We start from the raw sequence: 16,056 nt of genomic DNA on the forward strand, positions 1-16,056 counted from the left end.
GCCATCTTGGAAATAGATCTTCCAGCCCCAATCAACCCTTCGCTTGACTGCAGCCCCAGTGGAAAATCACTGTAACTTCATGAAGGACCCCAAGCCAGAACCACCAAGCCAGGCTGCTACTGAGTTCCTGACACCACGCAAATAATTAGATATAATAAATCTCTGTTGTTGTAAGCACTCAGTTTTGGGGAGATTTGTTGTTACACAGTCATAGTGCTTGGGACATTGACCTAATGGTTGTTTCTGAGATGAGCTGCAGACAATGTACAGAAGGCATTTACATACAACAGTGCATTCTACTAGTGAACCCAGACCACATCATTTTGTGGAGGGCTACATCAAGAAGCTAGACAGCTGGGTTCTGCTCTCTATGTCTTAGATGAAGAGCCTTCTGATTGAGGGCAAGGCATTCAACATTCAGACATTTTCTTAATATACAAATCAATGAATCATAATCTATACAGGATTAATGTGAAGACCAAATGGAAAAATTCACATGCAGGCCGGGCGTAGTGGCTCACGCATGTAATCCTAACACTTTAGGAGGCCAAAGTGGGAGAATCACCTGAGCCCAGGAGTTCGAGACCAGCCTGGGCAACAAAGTGAGACCCCCATCACTACAAAAAATGAAACATTAGCTGGGCATGGTGGTGTGTACCTGTGGTTCCAGCTATAGGGGAGGCTGAGGTGGGAGGCTTGCTTGAGGCCCAGAGGTCAAGGCTATAGTGAGCCATGTTCATGCCACTGTACTCCAGTCTGGGTGACAGAGTGTAGCAAAAATAAAAATTTACCCTCAAGCAGTCTAAAAGTCAGAGAGTACTGAAAAATATCAGATGTATTCCTGATATCAGTTATCTATTGCTAATGAATCAGTAATAAATATCAGTTGTCTATTGCTACATAACAAATCACCCCAAAACTCAGTGGCTAAAAGCAACCACAATCATTTTATTACAGTCTCACACAGTTCTGGGGGTGAGCAGGCCCAGCTGGGCTGTTCCCACCAGGGCTCTCTCATGCAAATGTTAGGGTAGAGAGGGCTGGCATCTTAGGGGCTCCCCTGCTCCCCCAAATGTCTGGGGCTTGGTCATTGACTGAGATCTTAGCTCAGCCCCAGTAGAGCACCTAAATGTGTCCTCTGTGTGTAGCTTGAGCTTGGCCTTTTCTAGCTTAGTCTCAGAAGTCACACAGTGTCACTTCTGCTTTCTATTTGAGGAAGCGTCACAAAGGCCCTCTTAGTTTTGTAGGGGGCAGTGAGGGAGATACAGACTTCACTTCACAATGGGAGGCATGTCAAAGAGCTTGCAGAAGTCATTTTAAACCTACACTAGGTGGCATTGAGATTATATACAATTTAAAATCAGTGTTCAGCTGGGTGCGGTGGTTCACACCTGTAATCCCAGCACTTTGGGAGGCCAAGGTGGGTGGATTGCCTAAGGTCAGGAGTTCGAGACCAGTTTGGCCAACATAGTGAAACCCCATCTCTACTAAAAATACAAAAAATTAGCTGGGTGTGGTGGTGGGTGCGTGTAATCCCAGCTACTCAGGAGACTAAGGCAGGAGAATCACTAGAACTCGGGAGGCGGGGGGTTGCAGTGAGCCAAATTTGTGCCATTACACTCCAGCCCGGGCAATAAGAGTGAAACTCCACCTCCAAAAAAATAAGTTAATAATAAAATAAAATCAGAATTCACTCCTGTCCTTGCAAGGATAATGAATGATTTCTCACCAGCACTTGACCTCAATAACTCATTTAATCTCAACAGTGGCCTTGGGAGACACTTAGTTGCAGACAGCCAAATCCACTTTAGCCTGCTGAAGGAGATAAATAATTTATTAAAGGCTCTTGGCCACCTTGCTTTATGTCCAGGAGGGCCACACAATCAGGCTTTGGGACTGAAAGATCCAGAAACAACACTCAAATTGCCCTGCTAGGCAAGTCCAGTGGCAGCTCACCTTACAACTCTGGGCATTCACCACAGCCACCTCTGAGAGACAAATGCCTCTACTCTCCCCTCCCCAGCACTGACTGCACCCAGTGCCACCTCTTTCATGTCTCTCTTCTGGATTTACATCTCATGGACACATTTGATGAGTGGTTAGGCACCTCCAATCCGAGTCAGGGTGACCTGACTCCTTTCTGTTGGACATTGGTCTTAATGAGCAGCACATTTTCCATTCCCTCACAGCAGAGCCTAGCTGCAAGGGAGGCTGGAAAAGCAAGTTTCTGGATTCTGCCTTGAGGAGGCAGAACTCATCAGACCGAGAATTAGCTGAGCATAGGAAGGGTGTTCAAAAGACATGGGGCAAGCAGAAAACGTAATAAATGTCTGCTACAGGTGGGCACTACTCTTTCCTAATTTTATCAATGAGAAAACAGGCAGAGAGGGTTAATCACTTGCCCATGGCACCCAAAGCTGGTGGAGCTGAAACGATGAAAGCAGGCATTTGTGCTCCAAACTCCTGGCCCCTAACTGCCCCAGCATGCTGGAGGAGGGGCTGGGTCCTTTTGCATGTGAGCACATGAAATCTTACCACGGCAGAAGAGAGAGTGACCTGCTAGGATTATCAAAATCTGTCACTGCCAGAAGCTACAACACTGACACTCTCTTTGAGATATAAAATTAAATTTTTAATTTAATCATTTTCTTAAATGTTACTAGACTTTGTGTCTCAGAGTTGGGGTTTGGGTCTGGCCCATTTGAGTCCCTCTGCTGCCATGATGTTAAAAGTGGGCAAGGGAGAGCGTGAAGCCCTGTGCTCAGAGACTTTTCCTTCTGCCACTCATACTGGTTGCCATGGTTCTGGAATGGCCCATTCAGTTGCTTGCAGGTGTAGAAGAGTAAGTGATTTCTACAACCAAGTGCTTTTAGAACCAAAGTGGAAGGTAGAGACCTCAATAGAAAGTGGCCTGGACGCGTGGTGGTGGGCGCATGGTGGCGCATGCCTGTAATCCCAGCTACTCGGGAGGCTGAGGCAGGAGAATCACTTGAACCGAGGAGGTGGAAGTGGCAGTGAGCCAAGATCAAGCCACTGCAGTCCAGCCTGGGTGACAGAGTCTCAAAAAAAAAAAAGAAAAAGAAAAAAGAAAAAAGAAAGAAAGAAAGAGAAAAAAGAAAAAGAAAAAAAAAGAAAGTGGCCTGGGCAAGCTCACTTTCAGCAGTATCCTCACTGTGGTGCTGCTTACAACGCCACCATTCACAGTGAATTCGTGCCTCTCTTACAGTTTGCATCTGTAGCACGTTAAAGCAAAGCAAAAAGTGGTGTCGAGTCTAGAATCTGCTACGACGCAGATGCCAGTGTGAGCCGTAGTTAATATCATGCGGTACTAAATTTACCCAGTTGTCTCGCCAGTACTGTTATTTGTGTTTGCAAGTTGGGTCATGTAGAAACAACAAGTTTCTCCAATGTGTAAGATAAGAAATAACTGGAAACGATGTTACACTTGGCTCCTCACTCTCTCCCAGATGGGATTTTTCAGTCCATTATTTTGGAGTCAAATTGCCAAAACACAGATCAGCTGTTTCATGATCTGGGCTGAGAACCATACATGTTCCTGGGCCACCGTATCACGCTCCCTGCTGTAGCAGCCTGTTGACAAGACGGTGGAACCAAGGCCCCGGCATGGCACCGTCCATTTGAATTCTCCCACACTGGAGCAATTGCTGCCTTGGAGGTTTCTCTTTATGAACTTCGTCGATCTCAACTAAATTTCCGCACTTTCAGGCCACGTCATTGCACAGGGCCTTCCATTTCTTCAGATGTTACACAGGGTAATGACCACTCCAACCTCTTGGAGGCATTGTGAGAATTCACTGAGTAATTCATATGCAGTCCTTGGACCAGGCAAAGTTAGTTAGTTAAAGTTGCTGAGTTAAAGTTATCTTTTGTCTGTAACTCAATTTTTAATGAATTGCTACCAAACATCTTTAAAATGTTAATATGAATTTAGTCTGTTAGTATTGTTACAAACCCATCATTAGTTGGGGTTAGTGTCCCTGGGTTGGTACCCAAGCCATCAACCCTTCCGAGGCCAAATTTACTGGGGGTAACAACTGGGAGAACTTACTCTATGACCAATACCTCAAATTTTAAACCAGTGCCTAAAAACATCAGCGTGCATAGAGATTCCCTGGGGATCCTGTTAAAATACAGATTCTGATTTAGGAGGCAGGGCTGGCACTTCTGCTCCCAGGGGATGCAGACCTACAGCTCCTTGAGCCACACTTTGAGTGGCAGGGCTCTAAATGATACATACTACAGAAGTACAACACATTGTCCACCAGCATCGCCGTAACGGGGACGTTTGTGGGACTGGGTCAGAAACCTGCTTTAGAAAAAAAGTTTCAAGAGGTTGTGAACCTCTAATCAGAGCAGAATTCTCATTGGTGGACAGTGATCTATATCCTCCAAATGCTCAAACGCTTGCACAATTAAAAGAAGTCATCAGTTGCCAGGAAGGTGCTTCTTGCTATAAAATTGACACTATTTTGAAACAAATCAATGCTGAGGTAAAGTTATCTTCTGTCTTTAACTCAATTTTTAAGCTAATGGTTATAAAAATCCTTGAAATGTTGGGTTAAGCAATATGAAATTATTGATAGGAAAGTTTTTACTTTTACTTATAAAAACAGCAATGAGCCGGGTGCTCACACTTGTAATCCCAGCACTTTGGGAGGCTGAGGTGAGCAGATCACTTGAGGCCAGGAGTTGGAGACCAGCCTGGACAACATAGTAAAATCCCATCTCTACTAAAAATACAAAAAAAAAAAAAAAAAGCCAGATGTGGTGGTGCACACCTGTAATCCCAGCTACTCGGGAGGCTGAAACACAAGAATCACTTGAACCTGGGAAGCGGAGATGGCAGTGAACTGAGATTGTGCCACTGCACTTCAGCCTGAGCAACAGAGTGAGACCCTGTCTCAACAAAAAGTAAACCCCAAAACAACCATGTCCTATGGTTCACCCTAAGAGTTGTGATTTCACCTGATAAATGAAACCATCGCTGCAGTGAGAAAACAACCTTCAAACCAGGAGACAACCTTCCTGTTCTGTGTAGATTTCTGTGGCTGACTTAACAGACTGTGTGATTCGTGTGTATTGTCTGAGAGCTCCTGTAACTGATATGAACAGGAACAATATTAATAAAACTATCTTGGAGGCAGTTTCCCACTTTCAGAAACACTAGTAAACTTTCTTATTTAAATTATCAAGGCTAGATGTGGTGGCCCACACCTGTAATCTCAGCACTTTCAGAGGTCAAGGTAGGAAGATTGCTTGAGCCCAGGAGTTCAAGACAAGCCTGGGCAACATAGTGAGACCTGCATCGCTACAAGAAATAAAAAAATTAGCCAGGCATAGTGGTGTGGACCTGTCATCTCAGCTACTCAGAAGGCTGAGACAAGAGGATCACTTGAGCCCAGGAGGTTAAGGCTACAGTGAGCCATGATCACGGCACTGCACTCCAGCTTGGGTGAGAGAGTGAGACCCTGTCTCAAAAAAAAAAACAAAAACAAAAATCAGGTTAAAGAAACACGGTACCTTGGCCAGGCGTGGTGATTCATGCTTGTAATCCCAGCACTTCAGTGGATTGAGGCAGGAGGATCACTTGAGGCCAGGAATTCAAGACCAGCCTGGCCAACATAGTGAAACACCATTTCTAATTTAAAAAAAAACACACACACACACACACACAAATTAGCTGGATATAGTGGCACATGCCTGTAGTCCCAGCTACTCAGGAGACTGAGGTGGGAGGGTCTCTTGAGCCAGGGAGGTGAAGGTTGCAGTGAGCCGAGATCGCGTCACTCCAACCTGGACGACCCAGTGAGACTGTTTCAAAAAAAAAAAAAAAAAAAATCCAAAAAACAAAAAACATGATACCTTAGGCAGTGACATCTGTAAAAATAGTGATACTAAATTTTGCAATCTTCAAGACTTATGAATGCTGAGTGAGTTTATGACACTCAACACACAACTGAGCAAAGCAGTTTTCATAAGGACCAAATTTCTATCTAATCAAGAGGAGGAATTACTGCACCATATTATTGTCTATTGCCTGATATTATTGTCGGCAAATTTTTTCTATAAAGGGGCGAAGAGTAAATATTTTAGACTTTGAGGGCCATGTGGCCCCTCTCATAACTGCTAAACTCTGGTGTTGTTGCATGAAAACAGCCATAGAGGCTGAGTATGTGAGTGAGCATGGCTATATACCAATAAAACTTTATTTACAAAAGCAGGCTGGATTGAGCCGGTAGGCCTTAGTTTACCAACCCCTGGTCTAGCCTTTTCCGTATTAATAATAATAGAGGGGCCGGGTGCGGTGGCTCAGGCCTGTAATCCCAGCACTTTGGGAGGCCGAGACGGGCAGATCATGAGGTCAGGAGATCGAGACCATCCTGGCTAACCCGGTGAAACCCCGTCTCTACTAAAAAATACAAAAAACTAGCCGGGCGAGGTGGCCGGTGCCTGTAGTCCCAGCTACTCAGGAGGTTGAGGCAGGAGAATGGCGTAAACCTGGGAGGCGGAGCTTGCAGTGAGCTGAGATCTGGCCACTGCACTCCAGCCTGGGCCAGCCTGGGCGACAGAGCGAGACTCCGTCTCAAAAGAAAACAAAACAAAACAAAACAAAATAATAATAGAGATTGTGAAATACTGCAATGATGGCAGTAATTCTGGAATCCCAATATAATCTTAGAATATAAGGTCACATTTACTGCTACAAATAAGTTAAGGTAGATATAATACGCATTTAATTGTTTTTCGTCCTTTTTAGTCTGAATTACCAAATTTTGAAGATACTTAGGGGAAAATGTGGTTTTCTCTGTGATTAACAGAACAAAACACATAATGTTTCAAAAGACACAATAAAGATCTATCCCAAGATGTGAGGAAAACAGAATGTGTTCCTTTATGGTATAAAATATTTGATGAAATCTAACATGATTCTGTTCCAGTTTGGGCACCCAGATATGATTGGTTCAGCCCCATTTGTCCTGGACAGTCTCAACCTGATCATTTTCATGCACACTCTTCCTATCGGTTTCTGCCCATCTCCTAATAACAACCTCTTTGTAGCTGTACTTATAAAATGGTAAAGGCTCATTTTACATACTGTAGTAGATAAAGAGCAATAGAAAAGAACTGCCATCAACTGATGTTACAAGCTTTTAAATGGCAACATCGGACACATGCATTTCTGCCTAACTTCCCCATCCTTTTTTGTTCTTTGTGCTGGGAGGAAACTGTAGCCTGATGTTTTTTCCTCCTGTGGAAAGCGCCCTCCTCTAAAATCCACCCTACCATGCTCTAATGCCTCCTCTGTGTCCTATCAGATTTGACACATAATAGCCTCTTGGCTCCCTCTCTTCATCCTGTCACCGTCAGGTGTGACTGTCACCTGGCTGTGGTGTTTGAGAAAGGGCTATTGCATCAGGGCCCTGGTCCTGCACAACAGAGATGAAGCAGATGTTGCATTCAAATAAAAAGCCCTTATTTAATGAGTGAAAGAGAAGAATAATGAATTCAGGTTGACGTTGCCGGCATGATCGTCTCCCCACCGCACAACGCTTGGTCTGCTGGTTCAAACCACAGGGAAGGAGCAGGGAACGCCTGGGTTCTGATGAAGGGGAGGCGGCCCTGGGAAACTAGATGCAAACCGTGTCAACAAGCTTCTCATAGACATTGGGGGAGCTGCAGGGTGTGCACATGGCATGCTGGAAACAGGCTCTCAGTAATCATGCCTTTGAATGTGTCCTGCTGGCAGTAAACATTCTGTAAGTTTCATTTCAAGGTGGTGAATGTTGAATGTTCTAAGGATGGGTTTGTCTCCATGGTGTGGGCTTATGCGAGGAACTAGAGAAAAAACATTAGTGCTGATGCTTTGTGTGGAAATGCCACCAGGAAATCCACACAGGGTAGAAATCTTCAAACAAGACAAACTTGAAGGTGATCACCCCAGAACCCATCCGCTCAGCATATACACTGCAGGTCCTGAACATTCCACTTTCCAGATGCAGCACAGCAAGCCCACAGTCCAAGTATGCGGGGTACAAATGATGACGGTCGGGGCTTAGAACACGAAGGGTTGTGTTTGGGTTAGTGAAAACGTGTTAACTGACTTCATATCATCTGCTCAAAGGTGCTCTGTGATTCTGAGAAGAATATCAAGCCTTAATAATGACCAAAAAGTAGTTGTGATTGGTAAGTTTGTAAGCCAGGCTGATTATCTCATTCAGCTATGAGAAATCAATTCCCTTCACCCCAAAGGTCCATTGCACATCCCTTGCTGGGATGACACTTCTCATGAGGCTCTGTGGCTTTCAAAACCCAATGTGGCCTGTGTCAGTTACCTACTGCAGGTCCTCATGAGGCATGTGTCCAAAGGAGCAGGACTCAGTCACCTTCAGAAAATCCTCTTGCCTGGGAAGTTGCTCTGATGACACCAAAACCTGTAGCTGGTTGTTTGCAAAAGGTGAGGGGATGTTGAAAAGTATTGACCTGTTTCCTTGGCAGTGTCAGAAGGAGGCTCTAGTTCCCCAGTTCTCCCCAGGAAAAAAAAATTCCTAGTCATCGAGATCACTGGGCAAGTAGGTGCCATCCATCTCTGGTCCCTTCTTCGTGAGGAGTCAACATACCTGGCCTCACTTGGAAACCTTAGCCGATGAAGGTGCGAGGGGACACGAGGAACTCTAGGCTGCAGCCCATCAGAGGATGGTCTTCCGCTCTGCATGTTTGTGAAGAGTTCTTTATTCTAACGTCACTGGGCTCTTGTGGGACTTGTGACCAGGTCTCCTTAAGTTATAGAGCCACCTCCCACAGCTGAACTTGTCTTTGTGTTGCTGATGTGCCTGCTAGTGACAATTGCCATATTAGAACCCAGGAGTCATGAATACACCAGACTTTCCCTATGACTACTGGCCATTTAATGTTGCAGGCAGGCAGTAGAGAAACGATGTTTCTCCAATAGATATGATGAGATGGAACTTGAAGATGCCTTTAGCTGCTCTCGGTCTCACTTTGGGGTTGTGTTGCCAAAAGACCCATGAGATATTTCCATTATTGAAGATGAGAAACTAAGTGTCTTTAGGTCAGCACTTTGCGCTCCCCGCTTTGGTACCTCCCTGACGATCAGATGGAATGGAGATCCCTGCATGGTGCTATTCAGTTGGTTCTCATACTGGTGTGTTTTGCCACTTGTGGGTTTCTCTCCACAACTCAGTTTCCTCTTCGATCTCTAAATTCCATCGCTTGTAACTTTAACTACCAGAGCATTACAGGTTCCTTTAGTCTGGCCATCAAAGAACCATAACTAATTCTAGTTCTGTCAGAAGCTAACTGGGGGACTCATTTTATCCCATACATGATTCCATAGACTTAGCCTTGGGTCTATTTGCCAGAAAATTTCTCTACAAGACCTAAATGTCCGTTCTGCAAAAAGCAAGTTTTGCTCAAAGTAACCCCGCCACAGGCCAGTGGGTTTGTAATGAATCCTCAATGCCATGGAAAATGCCTGGCAAAGAGGAGTGCCCCTGTCTAAGTGAAAAATGCAGGTCCCTCTGGGCTCCTCACTGCCCTTCATCTCCTGGGCTCAGGAGTCTTCCCCAAATGTCCCACAAAGGCTCCAGAGACCCTCAGGGCATCTGCTAGGAGTATTATCTCTGGTTTACAGAGGAGGAGACTGAGGCCTTCAGGAAGCCAAGTGACTCAACTTCAGAAAGCCCAACCTTATATGAGGCCCCTTTCTCTTTTGCAAGACAGTTGATACATGAATTCCTGTAGTGTTATCAGGTCACTCAGGGTGGTTAGGAGACGCTTCTGCTTTGTTTTGAAGACTCTGTGGATGGCTGTGGAGTTCAGCCCAACTAAGGGAGGAGACAGCCACTCACAGAGCAAAGGGAAGCCGATGAGAAATGTCACACCCTCCTCGGCAGCATCCGGGCACGGACATGCCAGGTGCATCCACCCGTGGCTAGTGTTGCCCTGGCCGATGTTGCACACCCAGGTCTCTGCAGGACCCCAACATGCCCACAGGTGCCCTTGTGCAGCTGGAGTCCAGCCAGCCTCCTGGCTTCATTTCTGTTCTGCAAGATCTGGGTACTCCCAGATGAAACCCAGCGACAGGCCCAGGATCAGCTGAAAGGTGCGATCACTCAGTCCATGGTTCTACACAGAAGGAAGGCGTGCCTCCAAGCACAGGCCTCCGAGTGACTCACCCAAGTCAGACTCTTGCCAGTACAACGTTCCTGCTCTGAGGGTGGCAAGAACCCCAGCATTTCCAGGCCTCCAGGGAAAAGGCAAAGCAGGCAACCGGGGAACTGCCTCCAGAGGACATTAGTAACTCTGAAGAAAGGGCTCAACCAGCATGGCGTGCAGCTGTTCTAGCCACAGGCTCATTGTGGAACCAAAGGAATGCTGAACAGCCTATTGTTTTTTATTATACCACATTTGTATGGAAGTAGAGAAGGGTGAAGGCACTGGCAAAAATCAAATCTCTTCCTTTATTTCTTCCCTCTTTTAGCTCCTCCCTCCTTAACCTTGCTACTTTTCCTGACCCCCTGGGCCTCTCACCACCAAATCCCTGCTGTGGGATGGTATGGGATTGTCGGGCAGTTTCCATGGATGGCCTTCCCAGCTTGCAGCAGCTCCAGAGCACATGGAATGCCCACAGCCTCCTTCACAGATTTGTTAAAAAGTGTGTGCGTTTCAACGTGATGTTCTTGAATAGGAACCTTGTGAACATATTATTCAGGGAGGCAAGAAAAAGGGGAGAAGAGCCTGATTCCCTCCCCTATTCTGTTAACTTATGTTGTGTTACTATGATAGAAATTGACCAAGTTTGTCTATTTCTACACTGTTTCATTGCCTTCAACTCCATTTACTATACAGTTTCATTTAGTATCTCACATAGATACTTTGGATTCCATTTTAGAAAAGATATATTTGGTCCATTGGAATAAATTTCCACGGGGGATGAAGGGACATGTTTGTGAACAACCAAATTATATTTACCCTCATAAGGGTGGATCTTAGATGAATTCATGTTTTGTGATTACGGACAAGAACCACAGTGAGCCCAATGTAGTTACAAGCTACCATTCCTGCAGACGAGTCTGGACTTGCCATATGCAGCTCATCTTCCAGTTTTTAAGGAAACTTTTTATTGCCAGAGAACGTGAATACTCTGACCCTCAGTTTGGGATATCTTTTAACGTTTGGTGTAACTCTGAGAGAGTATTTTCAATGCTCCCATGCTCCCGTATTACTGTTGCAGGAGGGGAGAAGCAGCAGCTATCAGCCCACACATTTGAGTTTTTCTTTGTTTCAGTCAAAGTTTTCAGGATGTTATCAATGCTGCTCTGTCCCTGTGCTTTCCTATTGTACCAGCCCTGAGCTTTTTGTTAGTTTCCAAACTGGTAAAATATGTAGTCATCAGTGATAAAAAGCTACATGCAATTTGTCCGGGAGGCAACTTACCTGTAGAGGTTTCTCCTTCATTGTTATTCGAAGGCTGTTTCCAGGGCCTCACAAAGTGAGGAATATTCCACATTCCTGCTGGCTGAGCCTTTGGCTAAACCCTGTCCCACAGAAAACTTGAGGCTCACAATCTGAAAATCATCTCTTTCCTCAGTTTGTCCTTCCAAGTGCCTCATGGACTGCCCTTCCCAGCCTCATTCCAGCTCCTCTTTGGAGATGCAAATCCTTTTACTGTGCATTTTCTAAAATATCTTTGGCAGGCAAATGTTAGATTTAGCGGGCCTCAGGAAAAAAAAAAAAAAAACATCAGCGAAAACTCACAAAAGGAAGGGAACACACACATGCACAATTGTGAGGTTCAGCACAGCTCCTTCATCAAATGTTTCCAAGACAGTGGAAAACAACCCAAAATACTCACTGTTGAGAGTCAGAATTGTTCTTCAAAGAGCTGAGTGACACGTAACGGAAAACATTGTAATTACCTGTTATTAAATTTAATACCCCAAACAGATGGTGTTCCATTTTCCCCGCAAACAGACCGCTCACCTGATTGGAAAATTATTTCTAAACCCTTGCCCCCAGTTGCTTAACTTCCCATGGCATCCAAATGTGAATCGGGTTGCTGCCCGTGCTTTGCAAATCTAACGGTAAAGTCACTTCTCCTTTCTTGTAGTTGACTCAGGAACAAAAACTCCCGGCTTTATTTATTTGAGGAATTACTATCACCCTGAGCCCCAAATTTTTGGGAAATGAAGCACTTGCTAAATGAAAGTAGAATGAAAAGAACAGCTTCTTAGGGACACTGATCTAGATTTATCTGAAAAGATGCCCAGGGCCTTCATTCTAACCCGCCTCCTGGCACATTATTAAGGACCCCAACGAGGCTTGTTTCAGCCAGCCGCTACCAAGGCTATACCCTCAGGCTGCCAGAAGGGCAGAGTCCCGCAGCTGAGGTTCAGCTCTGAAAACCCACCACCGTGCTGATGGTGGTGGTTCCCTCTTTCCTGATAAAAAATAAAGTTAGCTTTTAAGAGACCATCAGAAGCTCTATTTTAAATTCATCCTGAAAGCATGTGATGCAGAAATCAGGCCACCACACTGTGACTTTGAAAATATTTTATTTGAATAGTAAATAGTTATACAGTTGAAACAGTTCTATTGAAGCTTTCTATAAATAGCTAACAATTAAGAAAATAATGTATGTAGAAAAGAGATTGCATTTAAAAGTAAGAGCTGTCAGTTGTAAGGGCCCTGGGGACCCTCGAAGCAGAATAAATGGTAGGTTGTCTGTCATTCACTCAGATAGGTATAAAAGTTAAAACTTTAAGCAGATCCCTTTAGAAAAAGGCTCTCTTCTAAAACGCACAGTGGAATGTCAAGAGTGGCAGGGTGGGGAGGGGGCAGCGCACCAAAAAAATCTGCAATCAAATAATATCATAATCTTCATAATTAATATAAATAAATAAAGAATAAATAACAATTACGCATAAATCAACATATACATTTAGAGGGAACGGATAGTCCTACCTCAACAAAGATGATCAGATGATCAAACCAAAAAGTCTTACGTGAAACACTGAGGCAGTTACTACAGCATCTTCGGAACACTCCCTCCCTCCCCCCAAAAACAATCCCAGACAACAGTTCAAGGCATTTGTGGCTATACTAAAGAAAACTCTTTTTTAAGCAATTTGATTTGTTCACATACAAAAAGGTAAAGCCAGACTCCAGCAGTTCACAAGCCATAATAAAGCTAATCGTGTGGGAAGTTCAATTTACAGCCTGTGAAATATAAAGGCATTTATTCCTCAAGATTCACCCAAAACAACCCGTACGCTACATACATAGAGAGCAGAGATTGGTACGCGAGGCGAGAGTAGACCGCATTTCTAGACCATGAACACAGCGAATACTAGCAAGAAAAACAGCTTCTCCCCGCCAAGGGGAGGCTTCCAACCACTAGACAAACGCGTACAGCTTTTCTCCCTTGTACAGAAAGAGACTGATTCCTGTTGCGCCATGGGGGAGGTGGGGGGACACAACGTAAAAGTGGGGGTTCCAAAAGGAGTCAAAACGAGAGGATGGGGTTACCGTCACGCCACACCGAGAGAAGCGGAGACGACACTTTCACTCGGTGGGGCGGGGGCGAGGCTCCCACAGCGCGGACTGGGGTTCGGGGCGTGCAGGGCGCACTCTCTTTGTGGGTCTCCAAGCGAAGGCACAGTTCGGGGGGCCGGGGTGGAGGGCGCGCTCTAGCAGGCCGGGCGCACGGGCACCTGCAGGAGGATCACCTGTCTGTTTTCGGATGGGTGGCACTTGTTGATGTGCCGCGTAAGGCCAGGCGAGCTGTAGAAGGTGGCCGGGCAGTACTTGCAGGGGAACACCTGGGCGGCGTGCAGCAGGCGCAGGTGGCGCTCCTGGGCACCCTTGCTGGGGAACGACTCCCCGCACACTGGGCACAGGTGGCACTCGGCGGACGCACTCAGGCCCAGCACGCCTGCTGCCTCACCGTCGCCGGCCGCCTCCTGGGGCGCCTTCTCGTCAGGCCCGGGGTACAAGGCCAGTAGGTCCTCGGCCGGGGGCGCTGGCGGCGCGCCCTTGGCCTGCAGCGCCTGGTGGTGCGCCAGCAGGTGCTTGCGTAGGTAGGCCTGGCGGCGGAACTTCTTGGCGCAGTGATGGCACTCGTAGAGCCCGTCCTCGGAGCCCGACTCGGATACGCCGCCGGGGCTCGGCGTATCCCGGTCGCTGCTGCCGCCGGGTGCCTCCCGCGCCTCAGCCCTGGCTGCGGCTTCCGGCTCCGGCGCGCGGGCGGCGGCGGAGGGCGCGGGCCGCGGTTTGTGCCAGCGGCGGTGCGAAGCCAGGTTGGCCGGGCAGCTGAAGACCTTGGCGCACTCGGGGCAGCGGTACTCCACACGCACGATGCGCGAGCACTTGTGCTGCGCCAGCGCGAACGGGTCGGCGTACTCCTCCTTGCACAGCTGGCAGATGAACTCGCCCAGCGGCCGCGCCGCGCCCCCCGCGCGGCCCCGCGGCGCCTCCACTGGGCCCTCCTTGATCTTGAGCCCCAGCACGGGCGACGTGGTCACCTCGTCCTCGAAGTGCAGCTTGCGGATGGCCTTGGGCTTCTTGGCGCCCGGGGCCTTGACTGCCTTGGCGGGCGGCTCGGCGGCGGCGGCGGCGGCGGGGGGCGGGGGCCGCTTTCCCGGGGGCCGCAGGGCGGCGGCGGGGGGCAGTGGAGGGCCGGGGCCTGGGCCGCGGGCCGCCTCGGCGCCAGCCGAGAACGCGGTGCCCATCTTGAGCTCGGCGGGCGCGAAGAGCAGCGCGTCGCCGCCGCAGGTGCCGCCGCCGCCCGCTCCGCTCGCGCCGCCGCCGCCGCCTCCTCCGAGCAGCGCGGTGGGCGTGGGGAAGGACTCGGCCGAGACCGGCGAGCCCAGGTTGAAGCTGCGTTCGAAGTACTTGTGCTTCTCGTGCTCGCGGCTCACGGGCCGCGTGGGGCTGTAGAGCGGCGCGGGGTGCGCGGCCTCGGGGTTGCCGAAGTGCGCGGCCCGCGGGCCCGGCGGGGGTGGCGGCGGCCCAGGCGCGCAGGCGAGCGCGGCGGCGAGCGCTGCATGGGCGCGCTCCGCGGGCGGCGGCGGCGACAGCGGCCCGGGGCCCGGGCTCGGCGCCGGGGGCTCGGCGCGGGCGTCCCCGCAGCCGGGCGAGAGCAGCAGCACGCGGTCGCCGTCCTCGCCGCCGCGGACCCGGTAGGACACGGGCGTGGACTTCTTACTGCGCTTCACCAGGAAGCCGCGGGGCATGTTGGCGCGGCCCGAGGGCACGGCACTGGCTCGGTCTGCCCTCCGCGCTCGGCCCCGGCGGCCCTCAGTGCCCCCGGCCCATTGCCCGGGCGCGGCGGCTGGGGGACTCGCGTGACGCCGGCGGCGGCTCGGCCCAGCTCTGCGCCCTGCACGCGCGTCCCTGTCCCCGGGCCCGGCAGCCGCTCCCTTTTAACGGGGGGAGGGGGCCATTGTTCTCGCCTCCCGCTTCCCCCGGAGCCAATCAGCGCGCCCGCAGCTCCTCGGCCTGGCAGGGTGGGAGGGCGATGGGGCGGCCAAAAGGGGGCCGGGACTCGGGGGTCGCCCGGTAGGTGCGGCAGATGTACCTGAGGGCGCGGGGCCCCCGCGCGCGCCCCTTGGCCGCCCCGCCCGGCGCCGCCGCCCCGCCCGGTCCCGGCACACGCCCGGCCCCGCCTCCCTTCACGGTCTACTGCTTCTCTATGGGGAGGCGCACGTGCCTGGGCTTTGTGTCTCTCCTACGGGGGGCGCGGAGCCGCCAAATGGGCCCGTCCATCAGCGCGACAATGCACGCCCCCCTCCCGCGCGGGGATTACCCGCGGGTCGCGAGCAAAATAGCAACAAAGGAGAAGAATGGCCCCAAATATGTCAGGAGGGTTCAATCCGCGAGCCGGAGCCTAGGGGGAAGTTGTGCACGCTGATTGGGTGGGGGCAGGGGCGCGCCAGGGCGGTGCGTGGGAGAGCGGGGCGTCAGCTATCAGGGCATCCGCGGAGGCGCTGTGGCTCCGCGTGGTGTTTGGGAAAT

General features: G+C 49.4%; 1 protein-coding gene across 1 annotated transcript; it reads right to left on the reverse strand.

Annotated features, from left to right (window-relative positions):
* Positions 1 to 12,579: 12,579 nt before the first annotated feature.
* On the reverse strand, positions 12,580 to 15,433 carry INSM1 (INSM transcriptional repressor 1). The gene has a single exon (XM_033185468.1). It carries the CDS (start codon positions 15,273 to 15,275, stop codon positions 13,731 to 13,733), a length of 1,545 nt encoding a protein of 514 aa, XP_033041359.1. The 5' UTR covers positions 15,276 to 15,433; the 3' UTR covers positions 12,580 to 13,730.
* Positions 15,434 to 16,056: the final 623 nt, after the last annotated feature.

This window comes from Trachypithecus francoisi, unplaced genomic scaffold, assembly GCF_009764315.1.
Source record: "Trachypithecus francoisi isolate TF-2019V2 unplaced genomic scaffold, Tfra_2.0 Lachesis_group21, whole genome shotgun sequence".
In the NCBI taxonomy this organism is placed as follows: domain Eukaryota; kingdom Metazoa; phylum Chordata; class Mammalia; order Primates; family Cercopithecidae; genus Trachypithecus; species Trachypithecus francoisi.

Coding starts and splice junctions, on each gene's coding strand:
- INSM1 (XM_033185468.1), bottom strand. CDS start 15,275: ATGCCCCGCGGCTTCCTGGTGAAGCGCAGTAAGAAGTCCACGCCCGTG.